Source organism: Oncorhynchus kisutch, linkage group LG26 (genome assembly GCF_002021735.2).
Source record: "Oncorhynchus kisutch isolate 150728-3 linkage group LG26, Okis_V2, whole genome shotgun sequence".
Lineage (NCBI taxonomy): Eukaryota > Metazoa > Chordata > Actinopteri > Salmoniformes > Salmonidae > Oncorhynchus > Oncorhynchus kisutch.
In genome coordinates, this window is record NC_034199.2 from 13,565,595 (window position 1) to 13,583,752 (window position 18,158).

An 18,158-nucleotide genomic window follows, 5' to 3' on the forward strand; every position below is an offset into this window, starting at 1 on the left:
AAACGGCTCCAAACGGACATGTCTATAGCCTACAGGGCGCTGATTGAATTTTTTAAAACAGAAACAAATACTACAATTTGGTATCACCATACTTTCTTCCTAAGACCTCTTAATGTTGAAAGAAGGTTGAAAGAGGAGGGGGTTCAGATGGGCTGGTGAAAGTTTGTTCCACAGCCCTGATTTGCTTTGTCATCAGAGATTAGAATCAATGGATAGCTCGGGGGCATTTTCATTCTTGGGTAATTCACCTCTCAGGGGAGAATGCGTTCTGCATGGCTAGAAAAAGCTGAAGCCCTGCAACCTGATATGGGTTAAGCTGTTGACCTAAAGAGGACTCTCTGGACTTCACATTAAAGGTCCCTTGTCTTATTGAAACCTTAGCCACACTTTTATGATCCTAAATATTTACTTCTGGAAAGGGATTTTACAACAGAATTTAAATGGGATACTGTTGACAAGTCCCTAGCCTCTAAAATATGAGTCTGGCGCTCTAGGAGCTGGATAGACCCCCTTAAAATATATTTGCAAAGAGCAGCTCTGTATGTAGGCTCGAGAAGGATTTACTGCAATTCCTATTCCATTAATAAAAGCTTTATGACTTATGAATGTTACAATCTATCTGTTCCATCTGACCTGACTTCCTTTTTAATCAAACTGTGAGTGATGAGCGTTTCCCTCAGGTTGGCATGGAGCCTACCTCTGGCACAGGTGATTTGGTCTGCAGCCAGGGTCCAGCCTGAGGGGCAGGCACAGGAGTAGAAGCTGGGCCCCACGGCCGACAGCAGACAGATATGAGAACAGGGGCTGCTAAAGCAGTGGTTTTCACCTGCACACAGATCCCATAACACACACACACAAGAAAAAAAAGTCAACAGTGTTCAGTCACCTCTGGTTTCATTCTGAAATGTCATTTAAAATACAATGACAAAACTGTACTGTGGCAATACCAGCTTATGATATCACCATGCCAAATATGTATTTTCAGTTGGCCTACCATATACTACTGTATGTCCTTGTCCTACCTGCGGGCTGCCTGGCCGGGTGTACCGCCACCAGGCCCATGGGCTGAGGAAGGTTGTAGAGCATCACTGTCTGGTTCCCCCCGTGCCACTTATGGGCTCGGATAACGCGGTTGATGTATCTGTCGGTCCAATACACAAAATCCTCAAAAATGGTAATTGCGTGGGGATGTTGCAGTACCTTTTTATTGAGAGCAGCAAAAGACAAGAAGTGCATTTTATTGATATTAACCCACACAAAAGGAGGAAATAAGCACATTTGAATAAAAATTATATGATGTATGTAACATTCTCCTAGCTTAAAAACGGTATCATTGACATCTACACTGAACAAAAATATAAACGCAACATGCAACAATTTCAAAGATTTGACTGAGTTACTGTTCATTCATTCACTGCCGTGAAAAAGTATTTGCCCAGTCTTTTTTCCGGCATATTTCTTTACACCAAAACCAACCAAAACCTAATGTTATATAAAAGGGACCCAGAGTGAACAAATAACACAAAAAATGTATACATATTTCATTTATTTATTTAAAAAACATCATGCAAAACCAATGCCCCCGTGTGAAAAAGTAAATCGCACCCTTAAACTCAATTACTGGTTACACCATCTTTAGCTGCAATAACTGGTTACACCATCTTTAGCTGCAATAACTGGTTACACCATCTTTAGCTGCAATAACTGGTTACACCATCTTTAGCTGCAATAACTGGTTACACCATCTTTAGCTGCAATAACTGGTTACACCATCTTTAGCTGCAATAACTGGTTACACCATCTTTAGCGGCAATAACTGGTTACACCATCTTTAGCTGCAATAACTGGTTACACCATCTTTAGCTGCAATAACTGGTTACACCATCTTTAGCTGCAATAACTGGTTACACCATCTTTAGCTGCAATAACTGGTTACACCATCTTTAGCTGCAATAACTGGTTACACCATCTTTAGCTGCAATAACTGGTTACACCATCTTTAGCGGCAATAACTGGTTACACCATCTTTAGCTGCAATAACTGGTTACACCATCTTTAGCTGCAATAACTGGTTACACCATCTTTAGCTGCAATAACTGGTTACACCATCTTTAGCTGCAATAACTGGTTACACCATCTTTAGCTGCAATAACAGGTTACACCATCTTTAGCTGCAATAACAGGTTACACCATCTTTAGCTGCAATAACTGGTTACACCATCTTTAGCTGCAATAACTGGTTACACCATCTTTAGCTGCAATAACTGGTTACACCATCTTTAGCTGCAATAACTGGTTACACCATCTTTAGCTGCAGTAACTGGTTACACCATCTTTAGCTGCAATAACTGGTTACACCATCTTTAGCTGCAATAACTGGTTACACCATCTTTAGCTGCAATAACTGGTTACACCATCTTTAGCTGCAATAACTGGTTACACCATCTTTAGCTGCAATAACTGGTTACACCATCTTTAGCTGCAATAACTGGTTACACCATCTTTAGCTGCAATAACTGGTTACACCATCTTTAGCGGCAATAACTGGTTACACCATCTTTAGCTGCAATAACTGGTTACACCATCTTTAGCTGCAATAACTGGTTACACCATCTTTAGCTGCAATAACTGGTTACACCATCTTTAGCTGCAATAACTGGTTACACCATCTTTAGCTGCAATAACTGGTTACACCATCTTTAGCTGCAATAACTGGTTACACCATCTTTAGCGGCAATAACTGGTTACACCATCTTTAGCTGCAATAACTGGTTACACCATCTTTAGCTGCAATAACTGGTTACACCATCTTTAGCTGCAATAACTGGTTACACCATCTTTAGCTGCAATAACTGGTTACACCATCTTTAGCTGCAATAACTGGTTACACCATCTTTAGCTGCAATAACAGGTTACACCATCTTTAGCTGCAATAACTGGTTACACCATCTTTAGCTGCAATAACTGGTTACACCATCTTTAGCTGCAATAACTGGTTACACCATCTTTAGCTGCAATAACTGGTTACACCATCTTTAGCTGCAGTAACTGGTTACACCATCTTTAGCTGCAATAACTGGTTACACCATCTTTAGCTGCAATAACTGGTTACACCATCTTTAGCTGCAATAACTGGTTACACCATCTTTAGCTGCAATAACTGGTTACACCATCTTTAGCTGCAATAACTGGTTACACCATCTTTAGCTGCAGTAACTGGTTACACCATCTTTAGATGCAATAACTGCAATCGAACACTTCTTGTAGTTATCAATTAGTTTCTCATTGCGCCGGGGAGGAATTTTGGCCCACTCCTTCGTGCAGAACAGCTTCAACTCAGTGACAATTGTGGGTTTTCCAGCATGACCTGCTCGTTTCAGGTCCTGCCATCTAATGGGGTTTAGGTCTAGACTTTGACTAGGCCATTACAAAACGTTCAATTTCTTGTTCTTCATCCATTCTGATGTAGACTTGCTTGTGTGTTTTGGATCATTGTCTTGCTGCATGACCCTACTACCCTTCAGCTTCAGCTCACAGACGGATGGCCTGACATTCTCCTGTAGAATTCTCTGATACAGAGCAGAATGCATGGTTCCTTCAATGATGGCACGGCGTCCAGGTCCTGATGCGGCAAAGCATCCCCAAACCATGACACTACCACCACCATGTTTGACCGCTGGTATGAGGTTCTTACTGTGGAATACAGTGTTTGGTTTTCGCCAGGTATAACGGGGCCCATGTCAGCCAAAGAGTTCTACTTTTGACTCATCGATCCATAGAACATTGTTTCAGAACGCTTGAGGATCATCCAGGTGCTTTTTGGCAAACTTAAGATGAGCATTCATGTTCGTCTTAGTTAGCAATGGTTTCCGCCTTGCTACTCCGCCATGAATCCCATTTTTGCCCAGTGTCTTTCTGATGGTGGAATCATGAACATTGACCTTAGCCGAGGCGAGGGAGGCCTGGAGATCCCCGGATGTTGTTCTAGGGTTCTTTGCAGAGGTGTGGACTCGAGTCACATGACTTGGACTCGAGTCTGACTTGAGTCACAAATTTGATGACTTGAGACTCAACTTGATAGAAAATAAAACAACTTCAGACTTGACTTCGATTTGGAGTCTCAAGACTTGGGAATCGACTTATATTTGAGACTGATGACATCTGCCCACATTTTGTTACGTTTTGTCACTCGTTTTGTGGCACAGAGTCTCCGTAGATTAGGCGCACGCAGCCAGAGACAGTATCGCACTTGCCCCCCAAAAAATATATTAGCTAGTGAAACGCACACTCGGCCCTCTGATTGGATCAGCAAACTGTCAATCACTACAGGTCGGGTGAGCTACAGTAGCGTAGTGAGAACGTTTTGCGGGATCGAGAGTGTGAAACTGAATGAGAAAAATTGATTTACAAAATCTGTGGTGTAAAGTACTTAAGTAAAAATACTTTAAAGTACTACTTAAGTAGTTTTTGGGGGATATCTGTACTTTACTATACTATTTCTTTCACATTTACTCCACTACATTCCTGAAGAAAATAATGTACTTTATACTCCATACATTTTGCCCTGACACCCAAAAGTATTTGTTACATTTTGAAGCAGGACAGGAATCTTGTCCAATCCACGCCCGTATCAAGAAGAAATCCCTGGTCATCTCTACTGTATCTGATCTGACTTTGATGTTTTTTTTTATTTTATTCTACCTTTAGGCAAATCAGTTAAGAACAAATTCTTATTTACAATGACGGCCTACACCGGCCAAACCCGGACGGCGTTGGGCCAATTGTGCGCCGCCCTATTGGACTCCCAATCACGGCCGGGTGTGATACAGCCTGGAATTGACCATGGGTGTCTGTAGTGATGCCTCAAGTACTGAGATGCAGTGCCTGTGCCACTCTTGATACTTTAGTATATTTTAGCAATTACATTTACTTTTGATACTTAAGTATATTTCAAACCAAATACCTTTTTACTTGAGTCATTTTCTATTAAGGTATCTTTACTTTTACTGGAGAATGAAAATTGGGTTCTTTTTCCACCCCTGTAAAAAATGTAGCCTACCATTTATATTTTATATTTATACTATACCTGCTTATTCAATTTGGTCATTAACATAGGCCTACCTAGGGGGTAGGCCCTCCCTAGCGGCGCCACCCGGCGTACCACCTGGGCGAGCCTGACGGGCCGACTGAGGCATGGGAGCTGGTTGAGCCGGCTGAGGCATGTCGTGGGAGCCTGCTGAGCCAACCGAGGCATCACCAACAAAAACAAAAACAAAAAAACAAAAACTCCCTGATGCTTCAAATTGTGGAGTCAGCATTCTGTAAGGACAGACGCTGGGAGACGAGAAGCAAGTACAGGGAGTGAATATTTCATGAAAAAAACAGAAAGGAACCAAAACACGAACAGCGTCTGGACAAGGGACACATAATGACATTAATGCTGACTAGGGAAAGAAACTGAGGAAGTGACAGATATAGGGGAGGTAATTAATAACGTGATGGAGACCAGGTGAGTCCGATGAAGACAAAATAATGAATAGACAAAGATTGTGACATTGGGACTATAAGGTTCTATCAGCATCAAGCATAGTTCTGAGATATTGAATATCAGTTTTCACACCCCAGAACTGTTTTGTAGTGAATTCTTTTTTCAAAACCCAAAAAGGTCCTCACCTTAAAAATACCTAAAGTACCTACAAACACTGTCTGCCATCTGCCTGGTACAGTTGAAACCGGGATTCATCCGTGAAGAGCACACTTCTCCAGCGTGCCAGGGGGCATCGAAGGTGAGCATTTGCCCACTGAAGTCGTGTTACGCCGCCGAACTGCAGTCAAGACCCTGGTGAGGACAACGAGCACGTTGATGAACTTCCCTGAGACGGTTTCTGGTAGTTGGTAGTACAGAAATTCTTCAGTTGTGCAAACCCACAGTTTCGTCAGCTGTCTGGGTGGCTGGTCTCAGACGATCACACAGGTGAAGAAGCCGGATGTGGAGGTCCTAGGCTGGTGTGGATACACATGGTCTGCGGTTGTGAGGCCGGTTGGACGTACTGCCAAATTCTCTAAAGCGATTTTGTAGGCAGCTTTTGGTAGAGAAATGAACATTACATTCTTTGGCAACAGCTGTGGTGGACTTTCCTGCAGTCACCATGCCAATTGCGCGCTCCATCAAAATTTGAGACATCTGTGGCACCGTGTTGTGTGACAGAACTGTACATTTTAGAGTGGCCTTTTATTGTCCCCAGCACCTGTGTAATGACCATGCTGTTTAATAAGCTTCTTGATATGCCACACCTGTCAGGTGGATGGATTATCTTGGCAAAGGAGAAATGCTCACGAACAGGGTTGTAAACCAATTTGAAAGAAATAACAGGGTTGTAAACAAACATATGAGAGAAATACACTTTTCGTGCGCATGGAACATTTCTGGGATCTTTTATTTCAGCTCATGAAACATTTACATGTTGCAGTCATATTTTTGTTCAATATGTATCAATGATTTGATATATATGTAAAGAATGTAAATAACATTTTTAATTTGCTCACCAGATCGCTGGCCAGAACTTGTTTCCTGTTTTTGCCATTGTAATCACAGTAGTCAATAAAATCCAGGTAGGCATCCGCGAAGTAAAGCAGATTGTTGGGATAGTCAATGGTTAGGCCGTTGGGCCAGTACAGTTTGTTGCTTATGATGGTTGTCCTCATCTTCCCGTCCATACTGGCCTTCTCAATGCGAGGGTTCCTCCCCCAGTCTGTCCAGAACATGAGGTGAGCACTGCACAGTAGATTAACTGTTATAGTTACAGTCAATTACACTGTTTTCATTCATTACATTTTGAATTTCCACTGTGTACTCTACTCTCTAAAGATGAGCCTCACCTGTCCCTTGGGTCCAGCACAATGGCTCTGGGATTGGTCACATTCTCACTGACCAAGACAGTCCTGTGGGTGCCGTCCAGTTTGGACACCTCAATGGTCTCCAGAACATAGTCAGTCCAGTATAGGTTCCTGCCCACCCAGTCCACTGCCAGGCTCTCTGTCACTGTCACTCCACTGTCAAAAACCTGTCAAATCAACACACATATGTTTAAGTTATTGGAGTTCATTCATTACCCTAGAGAATGTAGAAAGCGCAGCATTTCTTTCGTAGGAAATGGAAGGGCATTCGGTACTCACCACAGCCCTGTCGCTGCCATTTTTGTGAGCGCTCCATATTCTGTCCTGGCTGGTGTCAGACCAGTACACACGGTCAGTCACTGAGTCAAAGTCCAGCGCCACAATGTTTCGTCCATCCCGGACCAGCGAGCGGACCACATTGGGTTGAGTGGTTATGTCATCAGACACAATCTGATTTCGGCTGGCGACTAAAAGAAAAGCCTCGCGTGAACCTGGAAACAAAAAATACTCTCTTTTCACCTGTGCATTATAATTCAAACAAGACTTCACATCAGCTGTATACAATTCTTCCTTAAAACTACAAAACAAGATAAGTTGAGCTCCTAAGATATCTACAGCAGGGAATCAATGCAGCCCTGTTGGGAATAATGGCAGATTGAATTACAGGGATTTTCAACTGGTTATCTTTGAGGTAGACGGGCTCATGTCAGGCACACTGCTCATAAACAAGCCCTTTGTTGTTGATTATGTCCTAATTACCCGGAGAGAGAGTCAGTGAGTGACATATATGTTATTTGTCTTATCTGGGGAAATCAGAGTAGAGTGGGGAGAGAATGAAGAAGAGAGAGAGTGCATCCGCCCGGTGGTCTGGTGCCAACACCGGCTCCCTTCAGACCATTCATGTCCTGTCCTGTCCAGCCACTGGGCAGTTTATCATGTCTGTGTGGGCCAATCAGATGCACTGTATATCCATCTCTGCCTGTCATCTAGGAGACTGAATTTAATCCACAGTGGGAGGATGTGTCTTATTTTGAAATTAGGCCAATTATGTTTAGAGGAAACATAACTGAGTATGTTGTGGACTAAATGGATTGGTCAAATCTATATGATGGATTGGTATGACAATGTACGTAAATCGTTTCTAAGAGCACAAAATGATAATGCGGCGGATGCCAATTCAACCCCCCCCCCCCCAAACACACACACATCCTCCTCCTGACCTGAGACCTTGCATGCGCGTTGGTCAGCCTCCAGAGTGTATCCGTCGGAGCAGTGACAGCGAAAGGAGCCTCTCTCGTTGAAGCAATGCTGGCTACACAGGCCAGGGGGGCTACACTCGTCTACGTCATCGCACGTCTTCGAGTCGTTACTCAGCTGGTAGCCCATGGGACACGTGCACTGGGCCCCAAACGGCCCCTGGATGCAGCCGTGGGTGCAACCTGCGTTGTTGTCAGTGCAGCTCTCTTGGTCTAGGACGGTAAAAAGAGGAGAGTCAATAAGAGATAGCTGCTCAATTAATCACAGTGCTACAAATAGCGCGTTCTACCCTAGAGAATATTTTGTGAATTTGGTCAAAACACACCATTAGTACATTCTGAAACACATTTTCTACACGTGTAACTACAGACAAGAATTTCCCTTTATCCTCCAAATGTGTTTTGCACCATTCTACCCATATTGAGTTGGTTAGTGTGGATGGCAGGTTTTGGGATGAATCAAAGCTACACGCGTGAGGTTTGTACCAATGATTGAGGTTGTTCCTACCTGGCAAGGGCTCGTCTGAAAGCAGTGAGGAAGGCAAGAAGGAAGGAAATCATAGATCACTTTTAAGTTAATACAGAACAAATCAACACATGCATGATTTGAACACAAGATTCCACACATAACAAAAATTCCTCACAAACATTAACGCACTCAATTGGTTGTGACCAGAAATACCGTGCAAAATATGTCAAGATTTCAAGTGACCAATGAAACTAGACAATTGCAATGGAAAATTTACAGAGAGTGCACTTCATTTTCGTAACATGACACTATTAGCATGCTGGCCTAAAAGGCAGAGAGAGATGGTGACTTACTGCAGAGCGGAGACTCGTCTGCACCATTGGGGCAGTCGGGATTATTGTCACACACCCTGCTGATGTTGACACACATGCTGTGGCCCGGGCACTGCCACTGCCAGCTAGGGCAGCGGAAAGGTGGCGTGGGGCAGTCTCTCTCGTCACTCATGTCCCTACAGTCGTTGTCGCCGTCGCAGAGCCACCGTTGGTACACACAGTTGCCGTTGTCACAGCGGAACAGGGTGGTGGGGCAGGTGCGGGGGGGACAGACGTGGTGCTCGTCTGAGCCGTCCTCGCAGTCCGGGTGACCGTCACACTCCCAGGTGGAGGGGATACAGCTGCCGTCGGACTGGCACTGGAACTCACTCTCATGGTGGCACATCCCTGGGGGTCTGGTGGCTGGGCAGAGCAGGAGAAGGCAAGGTCAGACAGTGTAGTGAAGTGTGGCTGAAGTTCAGGAGGAAGCCTCAACAAAACCTTGGCGATGATGTCACTTCACTGAGAGTAATGCTCAAACTGCTGTGCTCTGAGACCCGTTGGTTGATCAACTCTGCATGTAGAAACTGATCCTTGTATTTTCTTCTTGTGACTCAAAACATTGAGTTGGTACACTTGCAACAGCCATCGCATTCTACTCTGTATCAAAACCCACTATTTGGACATTCTAGAACACACGTGACTACAGACCCCAAAAAATGTTTTTATACAATTGTGTTTCGCAACATGCTAACCGTATTCAGAGGGTTAGTGTGGTTGGCAGGTATTGGGATGAATCAAAGCTACACACGTGAGGTTTAACCAATGATTGAGGCTGTTCCTACCTGGTAAAGGCTCACGATCATCTGATAGCAGTGTGGAAGGCAAGAAAGGAGAGTATATAAACTGATCATTACATTTTCTTGTAACTTAAAAAAAAAGAAAAAAGAGGTTGAATACTTACGACAGCCAGACTCATCTGAGTGATCGCTACAGTCAAAGACCCCATCACAGCGGTAGTAGGAGTTGATACACTGATGTCCATTAGAACACTTGAACTCATAGAGAGTGCAGTTGTAAACTGAAAAAACAAAAAACAACAAAGGATGCCGTTTAGAACACGCAAAGTCATTGCGTGTTCTGTTTAATACACATGGAATAAGATCAATGGGATAAGAGGCTAACGTACGCTTGTGTTCACGGTGTATTCAATTGACTTGAAATTGTGTGACGCTTGTTTGTTGGCGCTGTCCAACTATGCAAGTTCCTAAATACAGTACAGTGCGGAAATAAGACAGAGAGACTCACTGCAGCCCTGTTCGTCAGCCCCATCCATACAGTCTCTGTCACCGTCACACACATAGCTGGGGCCTATACAGCGGTGGTCTGGGCACTGGAACTGTTCCGGGTGGCATGTACCACTGAGGTCTGCCAACACAGAGAGACCAATGGAGCTAACAGTTAAATGCAACACATGACTGACTTGACAGTCATTCTCAAAAAGACACTCAATAACAGAGGTATTACTCCTATGGTAAATAAAAGTGGTCCTTGACTCGGAGACTCACTGCAGTTGGCCTCGTCAGAGCCGTCTCCACAGTCGTTGTCCGTGTCACACAGCCAGATGTGTGGGATACAGCGGTTGTTGGCACAGGTGAACTGGTTGGCCGCGCAGGTGCCAGGGGTCTGGGTGGGGCAGTCCCGCTCGTCACTGCTGTCAAAGCAGTCGTTGTGCCCGTCACAGTGCCATCCACTGGGCACACAGTGCTGGTTGGCACAGGTGAATGCCCTGGGTGAGCAGGTGGTGTCTGAGAAAGAAAAGTAAGGGTTGATGAAACATCATTTTTTGGCTACTTTTTAACACCGTAACAAGCCATTCTAAGTATACTAAAAGTATACCAAATATACATATAAGTATATTAAACATTATTACTATTGCCCCAATAAAGCGCCTTGAATGACAAACAGTTAGTATACTCCATTGAAACGTAATACAATGCATTACTATGAGCTCCGCCACAGTTGGCCTCATCACTGTTGTCATGGCAATCGTCAACGCCGTCGCATCTGTAGTTCTGAGGGACACATTTCCCGTTGGTGCAGGAAAAGGAGTTGGAACCGCACTGCAGCGTAGGGGGCTCGTTGGAAGGGTCCTCTACACACGTCTGCTGGCTGGGCGCCAGCTTCATGCCATACGGACAGCCACACACCCTCTGCGAGTCCGGCGCCGGGAAGCAGAAATGGCTGCAGTCTCCATTAGGATTAGTATTCCTGTTGCAGAAGTTGGAACCTGAGAGGGGTAGCAAATGAATCCAGTGATGGCCACAGAGTTATCCTCCATCACATAAACACTGCAGCAGGGGGGGGGGGGGGGGGGGTGACAGAGTTTCTCACCGGTCTGGGAGTTGTAGTTGAAAGATTTGACGTGCATGATGTGGCTGATTCCCCGCCTGATGATGACCATCTCTCCCCCGTCAGTCTTGCGCACACGCACGATCCCACCCAGGCGCCAGTCAGTGAAATATGCATAACCTGGATGGGCCAAGCAGGAATGCTCATGAAACTTGAGACCCGGCGTTGGGAATGCCAGGGCACAACCTATGACATTAGCGGTTTTATCTCTTATCATCACTGAACTAATGTTTGAGATGACACGGTAATTGCTCTCTCTAATGATCATCAATCAAGCTGGATGGACGAGTAGTAATGAAATTCTAACGATGAAGGCTTCTATACAGTAACAAGGTCGCTTTAATGCAACTGATGGAACCGTGTTGCATTCCATTCTTCGTGAATTTAAAGAGGAGAAAATTGAATCACCTCCAAAAATGGTGAGACCAAACGGATGTGAGATCTGAGTGATGCGCTCCAAAGACAGCCTGTTCTGCCCATCAAAGGTGCTGTGTTCGATCTTATCAAAGAAGGCATCCACCCAGTACAGGCGCATGGAGCTGGGGGGGGGAGAGACAGGACGAGTAGGACAGACATTCTTAAACACTGTTGCACAAACATATTGTCAAGAGGAGGATTAGGGAAGATCAGTCTGATAAGAGGCTTAATGAGATCTTACAGACGTCGGATCTTAATTTGATCACTCTTTTGTCGCTGAGAATTTTGCTGGACAGCAGGAAATGCAGATGAGCTCCGTGATGAACATAAATTCACTAAAAACCACACTAACATACAGTTATATTAACAGTATTCCACTTTTCATGCAGCCTCACTTTGACCAGCTAATAGCTTACAATGCACATAGTGTCACAATTTCAAACCTAAGTCAAACCTATGCAACGGATTTGTTATGAATGAAACTGCTATTTTTTTTTTTTTTGACGGAGTGCAACTGGAAGATGAAGAATGGCATATTGTGAGGCCATTCCTTTGGTCCTGCTAGGCTCTGGGACCATTGGCTCACCTCCAGTCGATAGCCAGGCCGTTGGGCCAGCCAAGAGTAGTGTTCACAATCGACAGGGCATGTGACCCATCACACCAGGCCCTCATAATCTTCGCTGGACGGTACCAGTCGGTCCAGAAAATATACCTGCCAAATAAAAACATACACATTAACCAACACTCACACTTATATGGAAAAAGATCATAGTGTCTTTTTCACCTCAACCGAAGTAGACTCTGGCTTTAGGTCCACTTCAAAATCTTTTATGAAGTGAGAAATATAGACCGTTTATTTCAGAGCTCCCCAGGGCTTTTTCCGTTTAAGCCAAGTTCTTAGTGTTCACTACAATACCAGCCTTCATGCAGCACTAATCTAGGCTGTTGGACTCAGAGGCCTTATGACTTTGAAGCTATTGGAAATGTCCCACTAGCACTAAATAAAGAGTCCTTTTATCAGGTTTGGGATTTAAAGTGCGAACAATCTGTGAATGGGTCGGTACCTCTCGCATTATACTAGGTGTGACTAGACACAACTGCTCAGTTTGCTCATGCTTTTTTTTCATGTTCTTAAGAGGCAGGGATCCAGGATGAAAACATGGGCCTCTGAGCCCTGCTGGGTCTGGCTAATGCCCTCACTAAATTGTGCATGCCCAGGACATTGGAGTACTTGACCGATTTCACACACTGTCTTTGTCTCCCTTTGACATCCTTTGGTCCTTTTAAATGAATCTCAAACAAATATAATCCGATCAGCATTTAATGAACTGAATAGAATCAAACATTGGGATATTATGCTGTAAAAAGCATGTATTCATCGGCAAAGTCAGCATTCTTCAAGCATCAACAAAGATATATAACCCTATCATATCTGCTCTCCCTGCCTCTCTCTTGTTTTTGTTGCAACATTAAGGCTGGAAGTGGCGCCAGGCCTCTCCCCCTGCCCCCCCCCCCCCCCCCCTTGAGGTCCAGCCCAGCTGTATTTACCCAATCACAGGGTGTACCACGATGGACCGTGGGTTGTTCAGGTTGCGTATGATGGCTCTCCTGGACTGATCGGCCACCTTCATGACTGAAATGCTCCTGAAGCGCGGGTCCGTCCAGTAGAGGTTCTTTGAAATCCAGTCGTAAGCCAAGTCCTCCACGCCGTCCACTCTATTGGCAGCTAGCACCTCTCTGCCTGTGAAGATCAAAGCGGTGACACCGCCATTTCATACGGAGATGAAAGAGGAACACATTTAAGTAAATAGACTGTCAGCTTGCATTTGTGCTATGTAGGCCTGACAGAGAAAACTAGGGCTGGTCAACCCTATGTTGCAAAAACAACACCACTGATCAGTACAGATTGTGGTTTCATTTTCTACTGTCATTTCTTTACCACATTAGTAACTTATTTTACATGGAAGTTGGAAGATAAATATTGAATCTTCGACAACTTGTATTAATTATGTTCCCAGTGTTTGTTTTATCACATTCTGGAGCCTGACTTTGAGCTGTTACGTGATAGTTTCACTGCTGTCCATGCTCCTGCCTGTTCCCTCCCTCCCTCCCTCTCCCCTCCCTCCCCCACTGCACTACCCGGCTCCATAAGGCACTCCCCTAACTGCCGGTATAAGCTTGGCTGGATCACATGCTTGAGCTCTCTGCTTGAAAGGATATATGTGGGGATGTAACCATGGTTACAAAAAAGTATTCCTCACATTCTAAAAATGAAAAAAAAAAACATTCAGTAATAATGAACTACAAATTCAGTTATGAAAATATATTTAACAGAAAATTCGGTGTTTGATTCTAATATACAGTATCGAGTCATCAATCCAATCAAATAAATGTAGGCCGCTCTCACCGGTGCCATCCACTTTCTGCTTGTAGATGATGTCTTTGGCCGTGTCTGAGAAGAAGATGGCATCGTCCTCTGCGCTGAAGTCCACCCCAACGAAGTAGGAGGGCGTTCCAGTGACAGGAAGGATGACATCCTCCTGAGAGGACAGGTTGAAGGGGATGCCTCGGACAGCCAGCTGGCTGGAGAAGAGAAGGAACTGCCTCACCGCTAGTGAGTGAGAAGAAGACATCCACCATGAACCTCCAGATCTTCTACCTCATATGTCACACCACATGGGCACTCACAGTATAAAGGACACAGCACATTGAAGTGTACCAAGTCCAATGTTAATAGGGGAAAAAACGAAACAAGGTTTGTGTGTTGGCCTTACCAACACATCTCTTGCCGTCAGCATGCAGGTCGTAGCCCATTCGACACCTGCAGCGGTAGCCCAGCCCTTGGTTGTCTGACCTGTGGCTTAGAATACAGATCTGCTCACAGCCGTCCCTGTCTACCCCGCAAGGGTTAGCCACTGTGAACACAACACAAACGCTCAGCCACTGACAGAACATACAGAAGTGGGGCAGATCAGCGGAGTGGTTGTACCAAGTGACGTGCTTACCATACGGTTGTCTCAGTTGGTGTACCACTTGCACTCCGTGTGGGGTCTGAGATGTGGTGTAGACCACCTGAGGGTTTGTGTCACTGAACTTGTTGGCTTTCATCACGGCCATCTTGGTCCAGTCAGTGAAATACACAGTGTGCTCAAACAGACTGATGCCAAAGGGATGGGGGATCACAGCACCTCCATGGACCACTGTTTTCCTGAAAGGTGGTGAGAATACCCTGAGCAGACTGTACATTTACCATTGTGATAGACAGGGAAACGGCATTGTTTTGACTTCTTACATTTGGTCTCTCCAGACATTTGGCCAAAAAACATCACATTTGAGCCCTTTCATAAGGAACATATCTGGTATGCTTACCTATGAAGCCCATCATATGTGGTGGTTTCAATATAGTCGTAGCGGCTGTCGACCCAGTAGACTCGCTTAGCCTCAATATCCAGTGTGATCCCTGCTGGCCAGCCCAATTTAGTCCTGATGATCCCATAGCGATTGGTGCCATCCATGTAAGCCCGCTCCAAACCTGGCTCTCCATTCAGAGAGTCCCAGTCTGAGAAGAACAGGAACCTGTGAAGAAAATGTGTTTTGGCACAGATTAGGTACAGGTTACCAGTACAGTAGGTTGCCCAAAAATTGTCAAAGACTCCAGACACCTAAGCCACAGACTGTTCTCTCTGCTACCGCATGGCAAGTAGTACCAGTGCACCAAGTCGGGAACCAACAGGACCCTGAACAGCTTCTACCCCCAAGCCACAAGACAAGAACGATAAATAGCTAATGAAATGGTTACCCAGACTACCTGCATGGACCCTTTCTTGCACTAACTCTCTTGCACTGACTCTATGCACACACACACTGGACTCTACCAAAATATACTTAATTACACTTACACCCTAACATACACACACACAATACAGTTGAAGTCGGAAGTTTACATACACTTAGGTTGGAGTCATTAAAACTCGTTTTTCAACCACTCCACAAATTTCTTGTAAGCAAACTATGGTTTTGGCAAGTCGGTTAGGACATCTACTTCGTGCATGACACAAGTCATTTTTCCAACAATTGTTTACAGACAGATTATTTCACTTATAATTCACTGTATCACAATTCCAGTGGGTCAGAAGTTTACATACACTAAGTTGACTGTGCCTTTAAACAGCTTGGAAAATTCCAGAAAATTATGTCATGGCTTTAGAATATCATGGCTTTTTCTGGCTTTTTCTGATAGGCTAATTGACATCATTTGAGTCAATTGGAGGTGTACCTGTGGATGTATTTCAAGGTCTATCTTCAAACTCAGTGCCTCTTCGTTTGACATCATGGGAAAATCAAAAGAAATCAGCCAAGACCTCGGAATTTTTTTTGTAGACCTTCACAAGTCTGGTTCATCCTTGGGAGCAATTTCCAAACACCTGAAGGTACCACGTTCATCTGTACAAACAATAGTACGCAAGTTTAAACACAATGGGACCACGCAGCCATCATACCGCTCAGGAAGGAGACACGTTCTGTCTCCTAGAGATGAACGTACTTTGGTGCGAAAAGTGCAAATCAATCCCAGAACAACAGCAAATTACCTTGTGAAGATGCTGGAGGAAACAGGTACAAAAGTATCTATATCCACAGTAAAACAAGTCCTATATCGACATAACCTGAAAGGCAGCTCAGCAAGGAAGAAGCCACTGCTCCAAAACCGCCATAAAAAAAGCCAGACTACGGTTTGCAACTGCACATGGAACAAAGACCTAATACAGAGAATTTTTACTCTGATTAAATGTCAGAAATTGTGGAAAAACGGAGTTTAAATGTATTTGGCTAAGGTGTATGTAAGCTTCCGACTTCAACTGTACCTACGCCCACACAAACAAAACATGCACACAAATGCATACTGACGCCACACTCTCACACACTCACACACGTCGTACCCCTGCATATCGACTTGGTACTGGTACTCCCTGTATATATAGCCATGTTATTTTCTACTCCCTAAATACACTGAGTGTACAACACATTAGGAACACCTTCTTAATATTGAGTTGCACCCCCTTTTGCCCTCAGAACAGACTCAATTTGTCTTGGCATGGACAAGGTGTCCACAGGGATGCTGGCCCATGTTGACTCCAATGCTTCTCATAGTTGTGTCAAGTTGGCAGGATGTCCTTTGGGTGATGGCCCATTCTTGATACACACGGGAAACTGTTGAGCGTGAAAAACCCCAGCAGCGTTGCAGTTCTTGACACAAACCGGTACACCTGGCACCTACTACCATACCCTGTTCAAAGGCACTTCAATCTTTCAAGGCAATCCATGTCTGAATTGTCTCAAAGCTTAAAAGTCCTTCTTTAACCCGTCTCCTCCCCTCATCTACACTGATTAAAGTGGATTTAACAAGTGACATCAATAAGGGATCATAGCTTTCACCTGGATTCACCTGGTCAGTCTGTCATGGAAAGAGCAGGTGTTCTTAATGTTTTGTTCACTCAGTGTATAGCCATGTTATTTTTAGTCTTTATTTTTTCCACTGTGTCCTCATTTCACCATTTACATTTTTTATTTGATTTTTTAAAATCTTATTTTGAACTCTGCATTGTTGAAAAAGTACCCGTAAGCAAGCATTTCACTGTTCGTCTGCACCTACGTGTAGACTACGAAGCTTGTCTACGAAGCATGTGACAAATACAATTTGATTTGATTCATGTACTGGATGCAATATTGAACATCGGTGAACTGGATTCCATAGCAGCAAAGTCATCCATCCTTTTAGCTATAAAACGACCAGGACTGCATCTCAACAAAAGGTGATACATAAGCGGATTTTCTTTTTTAATTGAATTTGAAACAGACACATCCTCCACTGTCTTTGTTCCCGGTCTTACAGGAGGGCCAGCCCTAAATCCCACCGAGGTAGAACAAGTGTGTACATTTAGCCTCACTTCCCAATTCACCTGTAGCCACCTGGCCCAGGCTCCACTCTGGAACCACACTATTGGATTACAATGAGGCTCATCAATTTTAATACTGCTCACTAATCCGCCAGGAAAATCTGCGAATCGAACACACTCATTACTCCCTACCGGTACAGCATGAGAGAGAGACAGATAGATAGAGGGATGGAGGATAGAGGAGGTCCCCTCGACTCACCCCACAGTTGGGTCCACGGCCAGTCCTCTGGGGTTTCCCAGATTCTCTGCGATCAGCGTCACCCGGTTATTCCCGTCAAAGTCCACCATGTCAATCCGGTTGACGCTGGCCTCCACCACATACAGCTTATTGTTCACCCAGTCCACGGCTAGGTTCTCTGGGTAGTCAACTGATACATTTAAAATCACCTGCATATTGGAACCGTCCATATCCACCGAAAACACCTGGCCACAAAAGAAAGCA

The 18,158-nt window shown here is 44.5% G+C and overlaps 1 protein-coding gene across 5 annotated transcripts in view; it reads right to left on the bottom strand.

Annotated features, from left to right (window-relative positions):
• Positions 1-18,158, bottom strand: part of lrp2a (low density lipoprotein receptor-related protein 2a) — a 73,438-nt gene that overhangs the window by 39,100 nt on the left and 16,180 nt on the right. For 3 of the 5 annotated variants that reach the window (XM_031806039.1, XM_031806037.1, XM_031806036.1), the window contains exons 12-33: positions 17,916-18,139; positions 15,132-15,338; positions 14,768-14,970; positions 14,537-14,677; positions 14,170-14,373; positions 13,311-13,503; positions 12,349-12,474; positions 11,754-11,884; positions 11,328-11,465; positions 10,939-11,223; positions 10,502-10,741; positions 10,242-10,361; positions 9,898-10,014; positions 9,779-9,799; positions 8,976-9,356; positions 8,662-8,676; positions 8,118-8,366; positions 7,177-7,388; positions 6,880-7,064; positions 6,547-6,775; positions 1,023-1,200; positions 698-826 (exon numbers count right to left, since the gene is read on the bottom strand). In XM_031806039.1, the coding sequence (XP_031661899.1) occupies positions 698-826; positions 1,023-1,200; positions 6,547-6,775; positions 6,880-7,064; positions 7,177-7,388; positions 8,118-8,366; positions 8,662-8,676; positions 8,976-9,356; positions 9,779-9,799; positions 9,898-10,014; positions 10,242-10,361; positions 10,502-10,741; positions 10,939-11,223; positions 11,328-11,465; positions 11,754-11,884; positions 12,349-12,474; positions 13,311-13,503; positions 14,170-14,373; positions 14,537-14,677; positions 14,768-14,970; positions 15,132-15,338; positions 17,916-18,139 (3,928 nt within the window). The remainder of the gene's footprint in view (positions 1-697; positions 827-1,022; positions 1,201-6,546; positions 6,776-6,879; positions 7,065-7,176; positions 7,389-8,117; positions 8,367-8,661; positions 8,677-8,975; positions 9,357-9,778; positions 9,800-9,897; positions 10,015-10,241; positions 10,362-10,501; positions 10,742-10,938; positions 11,224-11,327; positions 11,466-11,753; positions 11,885-12,348; positions 12,475-13,310; positions 13,504-14,169; positions 14,374-14,536; positions 14,678-14,767; positions 14,971-15,131; positions 15,339-17,915; positions 18,140-18,158) is intronic. The other 2 variants (XM_031806040.1, XM_031806038.1) reach the window with 1 other exon arrangement.